The sequence below is a fragment of the Macaca nemestrina genome, chromosome 4 (genome assembly GCF_043159975.1).
Source record: "Macaca nemestrina isolate mMacNem1 chromosome 4, mMacNem.hap1, whole genome shotgun sequence".
Taxonomy (NCBI): domain Eukaryota; kingdom Metazoa; phylum Chordata; class Mammalia; order Primates; family Cercopithecidae; genus Macaca; species Macaca nemestrina.
In genome coordinates, this window is record NC_092128.1 from 30,732,566 (window position 1) to 30,747,362 (window position 14,797).

Genomic DNA, 14,797 nt, shown 5'->3' on the forward strand with positions numbered 1-14,797 from the left:
CGAGCAGCTGGATTACAGGCTCCCGCCAGCACCCCTGGCTAATTTTTTTGTATTTTTAGTAGAGACGGGGTTTCACCATGTTAGTCAGGCTGGTTCCAAACTCCTGACCTCAGATGATCCACCTGCCTCGGCCTCCCAAAGTGCTGGGATTACAGGAGTGAGCCACTGTGCCCAGCAGAGCCTACATTCTTATTGGGGTAGATATTAATTAAGCAAATGTACAAGTAAAATATATGCAAATGAAGAAGAGTGGATGGGGTGAGGAACAGGGAAACAATGACTGTGATTTTTTTTTTTTTTTTTTTTTTTGAGATGGAGTCTCCCTGTGTCACCCAGGTTGGAGTGCAGTGGCGAGATGTTGGCTCACTATAACCTCTGCCTCCTGGGTTCAAGTGATTCTCCCACCTCAGCCTCCCAAGTAGTTGGGATTACAAGTATGCGCCACCACTCTTGGTTGATTTTTATATTTTTATTAGAGACGGGGTTTTGCCATTTGGCCAGGCTGGTCTTGAACTCCTGACATCAGGTGATTCACCCACCTTGCCCTCCCAAAGTGCTCAGATTACATTTGTGAGCCACCGCACCCAGCTCTCATGGTCTCCTGGAGACACCTAGAAGCCAGAGTTCCTTCCCTCAATGTAGTCCTTGCAGGAAGAGTGACCTTCAAGGCCTCAGCACCCAGGGCTGAGGTCCAGCTGCCACAGCATGTCCTGCAGAGACCCCTGCAGCCTGCTCAGGGCCACCACCTCCGTGGAGTAGAGTGAAGCTTCCAGGACATCCCCCAGGCTCTCCAAGGTCTCCAGGCCACTGGCCAAGGGCAAATGGCAGCTCTTAGAGAAGGCCAGCAGGTGAAGAAGGTCCCGGAGATTCTCCAAGTCGTTGGATATTTGGATCACGTTTCTGGAAGGCAGATTGATGAGGATCTGTTGGTAGATTGCCAGTGTCTGGTCCATCTGGGATAAGGTCAGGACGGGGTGGAGCCCAGGAATGAAGTCCAAACCAGTGACCCTCTGTTTGGAGGAGACCGACTGCTATGCGGGAGGAAGAGGGAGAACAAGTGCTCAGCACGTGGGAGGAATCACTCTCAGAGCCTTCCACCTTCCCGTGGGCATGGAGGGTCATTCTCTTGGCTGCCTCCTTCCACCCTCCCTCACCACTTTGGCTCAGGCCCTTGTATCTTGTGCCCAGGTGACTGCCAAGCCTCTAAGATGGTCTCCAAGATTCCTGCTCTTCCCACACCATCCTTCCCTCCACTTCCCGACTTTCTCAGGTCATTCCTGTCTCTGCATGGCCTCTGCTGAAGAATCAGCCGTGGTTTCCTGTGTCTTATTTAGTGGAGTCTGTTCCCCAGGAATCTGAGGTCCTGCATAAGCACCCCCACCCCCTGCTTTCTCTAGTCCCTTTCACCCCCAGCCGAGTCCTCTCTCCCAGTCAGCTTTTCCAGGCAGTCCCTCCTCCTTAGAGATCAAGGTCGTACCCTCAGTGAGGTCCCCAACCCTGCTCCAGTGACTCCAGTTCCGGGAGGGCTCTCCCCATCCATCTGCCCACAGCACTGAGGCTGACACCTCCGTGGTGACTACCCTGGGCTCCCGTGATATCGTGTATTGACACCACCCAAAGATGGGGCACTCAGGAGCTATCACGTGCAGCCTTGCTGAGTGGCTAATATGCCCAGCTAATTTTTTAAAATTATTTTTGAAAGGAGACAAGAGTTTTTCTCTACAAAATGCCCAAGACTCTATCTAGTTCTGAGCCATCTTTGCTTCTGGACACCTAACTTCTCCTTAACTGCCCAAGACCACCATGAGACACCCACAATGACCAGGAGATGTCTCCGGAGAGCTGCATGCAGGGAGTAAGGAGGATTCACCTGCTTTAGCTAATTTAGGTCTCATAACAACCTTCTGAATAGTGTGTGATATCCCTATTATCCAGATGATGAAACCAAGGCTTAAAGACATTAAGGAACTTGCTGAAGATCTCCTAGACATCAGAAATGTGAAGATTCAAACTTAATCTTCCTAATTTCAAATATAGACCTCATCAGGAAAATGGCAGAAGGTCTAGGCCTACTGGACTCCAGAGAAAAGACCAGGGTGGGCACTGACTCCTATTTGCAAATCAGTAGAGGGCTGAATGTGAAAAAGGGTAGACTCACTCTTTTGGGTATCTTCTAGAGGTGGGGCCAGAGATCAACTGGAACTACAAGAACCCTAATGACAAGCACATCTAGAGATGGGATAGAGGCCCCGAGGAGATGCTGCTGGGGGTCTTGCACAGCCAATGGGCTGCAAGGAACTTCATGGCTCCCTCTAGTCGTAGGCACTAAGATTCAAGGAAGTGAAGTCAGGGAGGAAGGCGAGCGCAGAAGGCAGGGACAGAGGGGAGAGGAAGGAAAGAGACAATGGCTGTGCCTGCATGTGGCTCAGCTAATCTCTGAGGCCTGGGTTTCCCCTTAGTAGAGTGAAAATAAGCACCCAAGGCCTCATGATATCAGATAATCCTATGATTTTTTCTTATTTTTAATTTTTTTAAAAAAAATTAGAGATAGAAGTCTTGCCATGTTGCCCAGGATGGTCTTGAACCCCTGGCCTCAACTGATCCTCCTGCCTTGGCCTCCTAAAGCTTACAGATGTGACCCATCATGCCTAATCAAATCCTAAGATTTTTATTTATTTATTTATTTTGAGATAGGGTCTTGCTCTGTTGCCCAGGCTGGAACGCGGTGGCACAATCATGGCCCACTGCAGCCTCAACCTCCCAGGCTCAGGTGATCCTCCCATCTCAGCCTCCCCTAGCTGGGACCACAGGTACACACCACCATGCCCAGCTAATATTTTTTATTATTTTTGTAGAGATGGGATCTCCCTATGCTGCCCAGGCTAGTCTTGAACTCCTGGACTCAAGTGATCCTCCTGCTTTGGCCTCCCAAAGTGCTGGGATGACAGGTACAAGCCACCACACCCAGCCCAAATCCTATGATTTTTAAAATGGAAACATGTAGCAAAGTCAAATGTTCTTGGGGTGGTTTAGAATTAGAACCACTCACCCATGGAATCCCAGCAGGTAGAGGGGCCAAAAGAAACAACCAGAAAGAGTGGAGCCCTGTGCTTTCAAATCCTTCTCAGCTTCCAGTAGGTGCCTGGCATTCAGGAGGCATTCAATAAATGTTTCTTGGACTATCTGGGTCCAGGCCCACCAGGAACCAGTGCTAGGCTGGCTGCAGTTCCACTTTGTCCCCGCAGACTCTCCTTACCGTGTGTGAAATGTCATTGATCCTGGTGACAATTGTCTTGATGAGGGTTTTGGTGTCACTTTGGACTTTTTGGATGGGCACAGCTTGGATGTAGAACAGATAGGGCCAAAGCCACAAGAATCCCCACAGGGTTCTCCAATACATTTTCCTTCCCAGGATGTGCTTCTTGGGCCTGAAAACAGAAGGAACCACACATTGCAAGGAGCTGGTATCTCAGAATACATCCATCTGACCCATTACCAACCACATTACTGGATGGAAATGAAAATCAGCTTTGCTTTTTGCCCTGGCTACCATCCCCTCAAAGTCAAAGACAATTCATTATCTACCTATGTATTAATGAAATACATCCTCTTAGGAAGAGGATTATTGTCTGGTCAATAAAACCACCATGAGGTATCCTGTAGACCACAGAGCTGTGAGGCCAGGGTGTGATCAAATGGACATGGTAGGGATGATGTAGACTTCATTGCGTGCTTCAAGGGAAAAAGAACAGATTTTTAAGGCCTGGTTTGAACCCAGTCATTTACTCACTGAATAATTTTAATTTACAAAATTCTCCACCTTCATCCCTGTAATACACCTGTCTCTAGGCTTTTATGAGGATCAAATTAGATAATGCATGTGAAAGGGCTTGAAAGTGTTGTGAAATGTGCTCTATCATTACCCTATCGTTAGCGATTATGCTACTCACCTGTCCTCTGCATTTCTCTCTCACAGAAGCTGATACTCTGTGATGTCCTTTACCACTTGCTTCCTTACTTCCTTTCTCTCCCACCCACTGGGAGCCTGAATCCCACTAGCACTTACTGACCTTCTAAATAATATGTCAGACACAGTGCTCGGCACCGAGGATGCAATAGTGAACAACAGATGCTCTCTACCCTCGAGTGGCTTACAGTTTAATAGGAGAAGCAAACAGGTCAATGGGCCATTCTAAGCCAGGAGGAAAGAGCTTTGCAAAAAGGGCAGGTACGAGATACCACCAGAGCGCACAGGGGGCTCCCTGGAAGAAGTGTCTCCTGAGCTGGGGATTGGACTGAATATGGGCTACTAAGAGTAGAAAGTGGTTGCCATAGTAGCTGAGAAATCAGGGGGCATAAAGACATGGCGGCGGGAGAGAGCATAACACATTCACCCAGAACGCTTGAAACTTCCAAAGTCTTGGAACTGTGAATTCTAAAATTAAAATAATATGCAGATCCTTGATTAAGCAGCAAAGTTTTAATGAGATACATGAGGCAAAAGGTAATAAAGTTAAATGTATGCAAGTCTGTGGCCAATGATCCATGCTAAGTATATGTGCATGAGCCTGAAATAATAATAAAATGTAAGTAAATATTAGGATGAAGGTTCTGGAGAGGGTAGTAAAGTTAATCTCTGCTTTTCATGTTCTTCGTCGTCTGGGTCTTGATGAAAACAGGTAATACATTTTCTGTCCATAGATGGCAATATTAGTAGGTTTCATTTCTGGCAATACAATAAAAACAAGCAGTCTGTCTATATATTATTTATATTATTTATATATTATTTATAATGTTTGATCAAACAGTTTTTTAAATCTGAATTTTACAGAAGAGAAAAATATGGGGCTCAGGAAGAGGAGTCAACTTGCTCAAAGTCAAACAGGTCCATGTCAGAGTCAGGATTCAGATCCAGAGAGCAGGAGTGCAAGCCACCCACCCCTCCAGCCCCTCAAAGATTTAAGGAAAAGCCCAAATCACACCCCAATTTCCAGTCAAGGGCATCTGCTGGGAACATGGCATTTGGAATGAATACCCTGCTCTGGAATGAAGCTATGGTATTGTACCCCCATCTCAACTTCAAACATGAAAAGTACTATGTACCAAGTAATTTGGGAAAAGGCAAATTTATGTCTTAAAAAAGTAAAACTTCCTCTATTAACTACTTGTTACCTGAGTAATACACCAAATGTCTGTGTAACAGAGTTAAATAGTGCTAATCCCCAATACGATTTCATGAAACCCTAGCAGAGATGGGCGGGTGTAGTGATTAGGCTCCGAGGCTCCAGCTCAGGCTCCACTCTTGTTAGCTTTGTGTCTCTGGGAAAATTGCTTCCTTAAAGCATCCTTTCCTTTCAGCAAAATGGAGCTAACACCACCACTTGGCTCAAAAGGGTAAATGAGATGAACCTGTGAAGCCCCTGGCCATCATGTGCATGTCCAGAGCAGGGTGAGGGGAGTAAATTATTATAATTACCAGGCAGGGCTTGAAATGCAGGGCAACACTACCTGTAGCCAACTGTGAATCAAGTATTTGGCCCACTGCCTCCCACAGGCTATCTCAACAGGGCGCTGGTGTCTCTGGGTCTTCCCCACGCCGCACAAGATCAGCTTGCCTCCTTTTCTAAGATTCACGTGTTGATGACACCCTCCTACTCAAGAGAATTTATTACCAGATTAACTGTGGTCATAGTCACTCTCATATAATGGCCATCCTCTAATACCTAAGTGGAAAAACAGTTTTATAAGCCGCCTCTATCACCATGGATAATATGCTTCAGTGGATGCTGGAAATAAATTGTGGTTCCTTGAAAACATGGAGATGAGAAGCTGCCGCTGAGTAAGGCTGCCTTATAGGAGAGGCCAGGTTTAGGGGAAACCCATGAGGGTCTGCAGAGAGAACTGGTAGCAGGTCCATCTGAGAGCAAAGTGCTCGCAAGAATCTGCCCCACCAACACACAACACATAACACAAATACTCATACACACGTCACATACACACATCAACACAGATCACCCCTTTAGTAGAGGCTGCTAGTCTTTCCCAGTATCTTGTCTTCCGTTCTTCCCCAGTCATAGAAAACTCCAAGTCTTAGGTAGGGATATGGCCATCTAGAATAACTACTTTACGTTTCAGAGTCTCCCAACTAGGTGTGGCCATGTGACTAAATTCTGGCCAGTGAAATATAAGCAGAAGTGTCTTGTGCCAGCTCTCAGGAACTGCCGTGTGCCTTCTTCTCTTCCTTTTTCATCCCTTGCTCCATTCTGATGCCCGGACTGTAGATATGGTAGCCAACGTTCTAGCACCATCTTGAACCAGGGGGATGAAGGCCTCACCTTATCAACAGCAGGGCAGGGAGCTGCAGGAGCTCGGTTCCTGAGGTTCATGGAGCTGAGATGCCATGCTGGTCTTGGACTACCTATCTCTGGACTTGTGCTGGGTGTGTGTGAGAGACATAACCTCTGCCTTTTAAAAGCCACTGTTCTTTTGGGTCTCTGCTAAATGCAGCCAAACTTAATGCTAACCAACTTAACGCATGCCAACATGGGCATCTGAAAAGAGTGGGCATTAAGTCTTCCTTGGTTCACCTAAGTCTTAGTACCTGGGTGGGGCCTGGCCATGGCCCAACAAGGGAAAGAAGAATGACTGGGAGGAGGAGGAGCAGGGTTTAGGGACAAGGAGAGGAGGGATAATTCAAGGCAGCAAATAGTTGGTGCAAAAGTAACTGCTGTTTTTGCCATTACTCTTAAAAACCACAATTACTGCACTTTGGGAGGCCGAGACGGGCGGATCACGAGGTCAGGAGATCGAGACCATCCTGGCTAACACGGTGAAACCCCGTCTCTACTAAAAAATACAAAAATCTAGCTGGGCGAGGTGGCGGGCGCCTGTAGTCCCAGCTGCTCGGGAGGCTGAGGCAGGAGAATGGCGTAAACCCGGGAGGCGGAGCTTGCAGTGAGCTGAGATCCGGCCACTGCAGTCCAGCCTGGGCAACAGAGCAAGACTCCGTCTCAAAAAAAAAAAAAAACCACAATTACTTTTGTACAAGCCTAATACAATTTCATTAAGCATAGTGCCTGACACCCCATAATTACTCAATATAGGGTTGATGGTTGGCTTCTAATATGTATTGATCGCCCACTGTGGGCCAGAAACAGACATGAAAAAGATATGGAACCACAGAAAAGTGCAATCAGGAGTGGGAAGGGATGGGGCAGAGGCTGATGGCTTTCCCAGGGAAGCCTAGGTAGCGTACACAGTATTTGATTTTGTCAACTACTTACATAAGATATTTGTTAAAAATATAAGTAAAGAACAAAACTGTGCCCTTAAGCAACTGGTTTGGGAATTTACATATGTAACTTCAGTGCAAGGAAGAACATTTATTTTTATTTATTTATTTTTGAGATGGAGTCTTGTTTTTTACCTAGGCTGGAGTGCAGTGGTGTGATCTCAGCTCACTGTAATCTCTGCCTCCTGGGTTCAAGCAATTCTCTTGCTTCATCCTCCTGAGTAGCTATAATTACAGGCATGCACCACCAGGCCCGGATAATTTTTTTTTTTTTAATACTATGTTTCCCTCTTGTTGCCCAGGCTGGAGTGCAATGGTGCAATCTCGGCTCACGGCAACCTCTGCCTCCCAGGTTCAAGCCATTCTCCTGCCTCAGCCTCCCAAGTAGCTGGGATTATAGGCGCCTGCAACCATGTCCAGCTAATTTTTTGTATTTTTAGTAGAGATGGGGTTTCACCATGTTGGCCAGGCTGGTCTCAAACTCCTGACCTCAGGTGATCCACCTGCCTCGGCCTCCCAAAGTGCTGGGATTACAGGTGTGAGCCACCACGCCCGGCCTCATTTTTTTGTATTTTTAATAGAGGCAGGTTTCACCATGTTGGCCAGGCTGGTCTTGAACTCCTGATCTCAGATGATCTGCCGACCTCGGCCTCCCAAAGTGTTGAGATTACAGCCGTGAGCCACCGCATCGGGCCTGAGCCAATGCGCCCGGCCAAGGAAGAACATTCAAACAGAAGAAATACCTTGGGTGACTCAGCAAAGAAAGTCATGATGCTTAAACTGAGGAATGCTAGAGTTCCTCAGAGCTGTGCTTGAGTCAGAGCACAGGGCCCTAGGAAAGTGGCTAACCTCTCTGGGACTCAGTTTTCCTGGCTATCAGATGGGGATGATATGAATCATAATGCCACCTGTCGCTGTTATGTGGCTGAAATGAGATAAAGCAGGTAAAGTGCTAACTTCTTGCCTGGCACATAGCCAACTCCAACACCTTAGCTGTCATCACCATTATTTCCAGCAGAGGAATCAGGGAGGCATCACGGAGGAGGTGGCATTTGATAAGGGACCTGAGAATGGGTAGGAATTGAGTTTGTGAAGGTGGAGGAGAGGGCAGCCCTGGCAGAGGCAGAAGAACACAGGTGGGTTTAGGAGATGGCGGCTTCCAGCTGACACCAGGATGAGGAGTCGGGGAGGACTTGGGCTGGGATCGCAGGGGCAGTGAGCACCAGGTATGGAGACAAAGCTTTTCCTTCTGCACCCTGAGGAGCAAGTGTTTTCAGCCTGGCTGACTAGAAGGATGGAGATGGAAACTAGGAGACACATGAGGAGAGGTTTTGGAAAGAGGTGGTTGGGCTCCTGCTGATGTCCTAGTACTGGCTGGACATGTTGGTGACCCTGTCCAACTGCCGCTTGGAATTGGAAGTCTGAGCTCAGAGACAAATGGCTGCAAATGTAGGACCCAAGGGCCCACTGCAACAGTGGCAGGAAAGCACGGGGAGAGCATGGGTTGGGGTGAAAGAAAGGCCGCGGTCAGCTGTCTGCTTGAGCTGTAAAACCTCTCTCCAGAAGTTTCCAAAGCAGTTTTGAACATTTAGGAGCTGCCATTTTCTTAGAGTGAAAAGATGAGCTGATGAAATGTTGATACAGCATCATTCTTTCCTCTGAGAGCTACTGGAGCAGATGCTGGAGAGGAGAGGGGTCTCTAGGCAGGTGGTGGGCTCGCAGTGGGCGGTGTGCTCATTTGGGATGCAGCCTGCACTCTGCTATCTCCCTCACAGCCTGCTCCTCTCTGCATTCCCTGGGCCACCTTCTCCACAGGCTGCCTTCCTTCTCCTTTAATCAAGGCCCTGCTGCCCCATCTTCTACCCTCATCCCTAGCCATGGGTGCCCTGGAGAAGAAATGAGAAAAAGTAGAACGTGGAGCCCCTGGGGCTGCACGGATGAAACGTGGCTGGGTGCGGTGGCTCAGCCTATAATCCAGGACTTTGGGAGGCCAAGGCAGGAGGATCGCTTGAGCCCAGGAGTTCAAGACCAGCCTAGGCAACACAGCAAGACCCCATCCCTAAAAAAAAAAAAAAAAAAAAAATTAAAAATTAGCTGGGTGTGGTGGCAAATGCTTGTGGTCCTAGCTACTGGGGAGGCCAAGGTGGGAAGTTTGCTTGAGCCCAGGATGTCGAGGCTGCAGTGATCATAACTATGATCACACACTGCACTCCAGTCAGTGTGACAGAGCGAGACCCCATCTCTTAAAAACAAAAACCAAAAGAGATAATGAAACAATCTCAGTAAACAGGGCAGCAAGAGAGGCTTATATAATGTGCCATCCACCCCACCACAAATTCTGCTGTCTGCCTCCACCTGGGTCCTCTGCGCCAGCCTCACTATTACTCATCCTCAGGTGGGCCCTCAACCCCATCCCCACTTGGTGGTTGTGTGCAGGACCCCTACCCCACCCTCCACCTCCTACCTCCCTAAGAAGCTGGTAGCCTCTAGACCTGAGCTCCATCACCTTCCCGCCATTGCAGGGGACAAGGCAGATAGAGGCAGACCCTCCATCCTGGGGACCTCAGTGTCAAAGTGGGAGTTGAGATGGGCAGAGATGTCTGCTGCTCTCTAGATCCAGGCTGGAGGGCCTCCTGAGCCAAAATCACGCCTGCCCACAGCCTTCTGATAATAGCAGTGGGGAGAGCAAAGAGAGTCTTTGGTATGCTACTGTGAATTAAATTCAGGTAACATGGTATTTACTATTAATTATAGGGGAAAACCTTTAGCTAGTCTGAGTTCTCTCCCTGTACACATTCTCCCATGGGACTCCCTCCTGTTTTTCCCTCCCACCCTTCCTTCCTTCCTTTCTTCATAACTTCCTTTCTTCCAACTCCAAGTTGGAAGGGACCTGGGGATGAGGAAAGAACAAAGGAGGAAATAAAGACAGTGAAGTTTGGATCTTGGTTCTCCAAGTTGCTCAGAATCTACTGGAACAGACAGAAGCTTGAACAACTCATTTTAACACAACCTGGTGGAGCTTATGAGGGAAGAAGCATAGAACCCAAAGAACAAAGGGGAAGAGGGACTCTAGGGACGGGAGGAGAGCTTTGAAAGGGAGGCAGTATGTGAATTGAGGCCTGAAAGACAGGCATTCCCCAGGGAAAAGAGGTGAAGCAGGGCATTCCAGGCCAAGCTCCGGAGTTGAAGAAAGCCATGGTTGGTTTGGGAGAATTCACTATGGTAGAGGGGTGGAGTGTGTGAGGCTGGAGAGCTAAAATTTGGGGGACTTAAGTCTGTTTAGTAGGGACCTGCTGGGAGATCTAACCTACCCAAGGCACACATACACAGACACACACACACACACACATACACAACCCTTGGTGGCTATGTCTGCATTTACACTCCAGCCCCCTTGGCTACAACTGCCAGTGGTAGGCAAGAGACGAAGAGGCTCTTCTCTCCTCCCTTTCCTCCTACATTCCTTCTCCTGACCCTGATTGGGTCAATCAACTGCTCTCTTAGGAACTTACAGTGGGGCTGCAGAAAGTCCAGTTCATCTCTGTTGAGGGCTCAGAAGCTCTAGGGTAGCCACATTTGGCTTCATGTGCATGGGACAGCTGAGAGAGACCAGAGCCCACATAGCCACTGAGAACCGGAGTACGGTCACCACCTGTGCTCCTTCCTAGCCTTCTTTGTGGTTCCTGGGTCCTCGTGAGGCCTGGTGGCTCTCCCCATCCTTAGCCTTCAGGGTGAGATACTCTTTTCTTATACTCACTTGGATAGCTTTCAACTTTATAGATCTATTTTTCATTTGAGACATAGATAGATACATGTAAGAGAAATAAGTGTCAAGAAATAAAATTCACCCTTACCATGGGTAATGCACTCTTGAGAGTCTTGGCTCTTTTTTCAAATGTTGATTACAATATACAATTTGAAAAACACAGGGCCAGCATGAGCGATTTTCTCTTGTTTGCAACCGAAAGCCTCATTTGAGAAATCGTGTTAACATATGTAACCCTCAGACAGGGTGTGAGTACAGGGGTTACATTCTTTCTGTTCATCAGAAAGATCTGATCTCATCAGAGATACAGATAGGTTTCTATCCTGTGTCAGCTCTAATCGTGTGTGTGTGTGTGTGTGTGTGTGTGTGTGTGTGTGTGTCAGGGTCTTGCTCTGTCACTCAGGCTGGAGTGCAGTGGTGTGATCAAGGCTCACTGGCGCCCCGACTTCCAGGGCTCAAGCAATTCTCCCACCTCTCAGCTTCCCGAGTAGCTGGGACTACAGGTGTGCACCACCACATCAAGTTAATTTTTTTTTTTTTTTTTTTTTTTATAGAGATGGGATTTTGCCATGTTGCCCCGGCTGGTCTGGAACTCCTGGGCCCCAGTGATCCACCTGCCTTGGCCTCCCAAAGTGCTGGGATTATAGGCATGAGTCATGGTGCCTGGCCTCTGATCAGTTTTTGAGGCTCCCTCGAGCTCTGTGTGAGGGGCATCTGAAGTCTCCAACGAGACTCAGAAGGAGAGGCTGCCCTGATCAGTTAATGACACGTGTACCTGTTCCAGCATCTACCACAAGCCTGGAACACAGCAGGGCTTCATTAAATATTTGTTGCATGAATAAATGAAAGATTTCCCATTCTCGATCTGCATTGGCTAACCAGGGTAACCTAACTCCTCAATGGTTCACTTGCTCCCATCTTAAAGTCACATCCTAGAATTCACTTTGGCCCAGCAGGAATTCTTATGAAGTTGTCTTAATAAAGACAGAAAATGCTTCAGTGTCCAAGTCTCCCTTTCTTGGGGACCTTGGTCTGCTTCCTGCACTTCCTATGTGCCCTCTAGCACCCAGGTGGGCCAGGATTCCCTTCAGCTTCCTAAGCTCTGCTCCATCTTGACTGTCATCCCTAGGTACTCCCTCCCATGGACCCATTCGTGAGCCTGGCTCCTGCTCCTGCACTCTGGGACCCCTGCCCTTCTCAGAGACCCCTGCTCTGCCCTCCCATCTTCTCTGCGGTTTCTCTTCTCTTCCTTGGCAACCCCCCCAGCCTGGAGCACCCCAGAGCAAATGTAATGTACACCCAGATGGAGACTAAATCTCCTATGGTATTAGTGAAATGTTGGTATGGGCATTGATTATAGATTCCATTCCAGAGAGCTAACAAACTGAGCAGGAAAGACGGTAGCATGCTGTCTGCTAAGCAACAAGGCACATCAGCTGTCACATGTGGAATAAGTGCAAAGGAGTCTGTGAGCCCAGACACCAAGTGTGTTGTTTTTAAGCAGAAACAACCTCTCTGTTTCTCTGAGACAAATGTGTGGACGAAGAATTTCAAGACTTTCTGCCAACCGGCCAGAATGGAGCTGCGGCTGCCAGACTCCTACCCCGGTGGGGATGGGGTAACTGACTGCCAGAGAATTTGGCTCAATTTTCCTTTAAATCACACCAGTGCTGTTCACAGATGCACAAGACACAAGGACTCTACCTTCCTGGAGCCCCTCTTTTCTCCTTGGCTCCCACGCCCCTGGGGGTTCTAAGTGGGGGTGGGACATTGACCCAGGTTCCGTGGTGGCCACCTCCGCGCTCTGCATGGGCCACTCAGACGTGTGAGGCATCTGCCTGGGGCTGACGGGCAGGAATTCATTGCAACTTCCCTGGCTCTGTCCTTGGCACTTGGAGCCATTTCCTGGAATGGAGGGGGAGGAAAATATTTCCCCAAATACCAAGAAGAGTTATTTTGGGTATAAAATGTACAAAATATGAGGAGGATGCTCCTTTAGCCAACATGGAAAAGTTCCCCTCAGCCCAATGTCCACAACTGCTTGGGAAGGGAAAGAACCTGAAAGCATCCACTGTTTGTCTCTTGCTTTGTCTCCCTGCCTAAGTGAGAGAGATGATCAGTGTGGCCTTGTTTCTAAGGGCATTAGAACAGGAGCACTCACGTTGCTAGAAGGCTCCATATTTGGTTCTGCAGACAATCCTAATAGGAAAGAGATTGGGAACACTCCCCGGTTCCAGCTTCCCATGGCCCAGCTCAGAATCCTACAGAACAAACACAACCCCGGCTGCCAGAGGTCATTCTGCACTGCAAAGGAAGAGAGCTTGTGCTCCTGGAACGGTACCACCGAGTCTCTGCTCTTCGCCCACCTCCCCAAAGACCACCCTTCCAACAGAAATTAATCACCTCTTCCAAGTTGCTATTCTGAAATGACAGCCAGGCTACTTGTCTCACTTGGACCTAATTGTATTTAAGGAGTCACTTTCCCAAAACACCACCATCTTTAAACTATAGAAACAGGAGTGCAAAGGCGAAGGTACCCACAGTGAAATCCAAACCAAGCACAGACTGAAGGAAGGCTATATGTGAGGCTGGTGGGCCAACAGCGCGTATTTAGCAGTCCTGGCTAGAGGTTCGCTAATAACCAGTTCTAAACCCCAACGACACCTCATTGTATGCATTGCAAAGGAGGCAATTTGCATGGCTTTGAGGACAGATCTGGTGAGACCCTGCACAATTTCTCTGGAAGATTTTTGAGTCTTCCTGACACTTGTTTCCCCCACCTCTACTCATCATTGCCTTCCTCCTGGGCATTGACCTTATACAGCCCCTCCCATTCAGAAGTCAGGAACTTCCCTGGAAAATGAAGCCTGAATTCCTACTTGCAGAGCAAGGCAATGTCTAGGTCTGAGACTGATCACTTGCATCTGCGTCCCTCCTACCCCCAAGTTTATCTCCTCCAGACCGGGGTGGGACACCCTGATCTTTGCGGATGTGCCCAAGGCAATTTCCAGTGCATCTTAGCTCTGCGAATGCCACGAGGTTGGTGGGTCTGACAGTCTCCCAGGGACCTGGCTAGTTCTGCAAGGTCAGAGTCCTGCCTTTTGGGCACCGGCACGGCCCAGCAGCGAATCCAACGCTCCTCCAATCCCAGTAGCCTTCTCTCTGGCTAGAACTCGGTACAAAGCTATCATAGTCCAGAACTAAGCCATCCCTCCTGACTCAGTTTCCCCGGGATCCAGAGTGGGGTGGGGCGCTGTGGCCTGCCAAGAAAGACCAGCAGAGAAGGAGGAAGGAGCGCGCCGGGGCCTTACCTTGCAGTCGCTGGCTCCGCGATTCCTCCGGGGCTCCATGCCTGCCCGCCCCTCTTATAGCGGCCCTTCACAACTTGCGCAACTGCCCTGCAGGCCCCGGGGCACTCCAAACGCCAGCTTCCGCCCCGCCCCTCAGGGTAGCGACGTGCGGGGCGGCTGCGAGCCCCGGGCCCGCAGTGTGCGCCTCGCGGGGCCTCGAGGGAGGGCCTCGGCTCACCAGGAGCCACGCGCGCACCCTCGGGTACCTCCCAAAAATTTGGGGTTGGCTGGCAGGAGCGAGAAGTCCTCGATGTCCCGCCAGAGGCTCTGGCGCGACTATGGCGCAAGGATCGGCCCCTCGGGAAGGTGCGGGGCGCGGCCGGGGCGGGGGTGACTGTGAGGGGCTCCGTGGAGCGGGCTGGGGCATCCGGTGGCGCCCTCGCTGGCCCG

The 14,797-nt window shown here is 49.2% G+C and overlaps 1 protein-coding gene across 2 annotated transcripts; it reads right to left on the reverse strand.

Moving 5' to 3' along the window:
- Positions 1–454: 454 nt before the first annotated feature.
- LE (leptin) lies at positions 455–14,475 on the reverse strand. 2 transcript variants are annotated; one of them, XM_011729516.2, is made up of 3 exons: positions 14,369–14,475; positions 3,257–3,428; positions 455–1,028 (listed from the first exon to the last, which is right to left on the reverse strand). In XM_011729516.2, exons 2-3 carry the CDS (start codon positions 3,398–3,400, stop codon positions 672–674), a joined length of 501 nt encoding a protein of 166 aa, XP_011727818.1. In that variant the 5' UTR covers positions 3,401–3,428; positions 14,369–14,475; the 3' UTR covers positions 455–671. The 2 variants fall into 2 exon arrangements, with proteins under 2 accessions (XP_011727818.1, XP_011727813.1); XM_011729511.2 differs by having other exon boundaries at positions 455–1,031; positions 14,369–14,474.
- Between the last annotated feature and the right edge of the window lie 322 nt (positions 14,476–14,797).

Bases quoted from the DNA above. Each gene is read 5' to 3' on its own strand.
- LE (XM_011729511.2), bottom strand. From the start codon at position 3,400: ATGTATTGGAGAACCCTGTGGGGATTCTTGTGGCTTTGGCCCTATCTG. The intron at 1,032-3,256 runs GTAAGGAGAGTC...CCTCCCGCATAG, and splicing joins TCAATGACATTTCACACACG to CAGTCGGTCTCCTCCAAACA.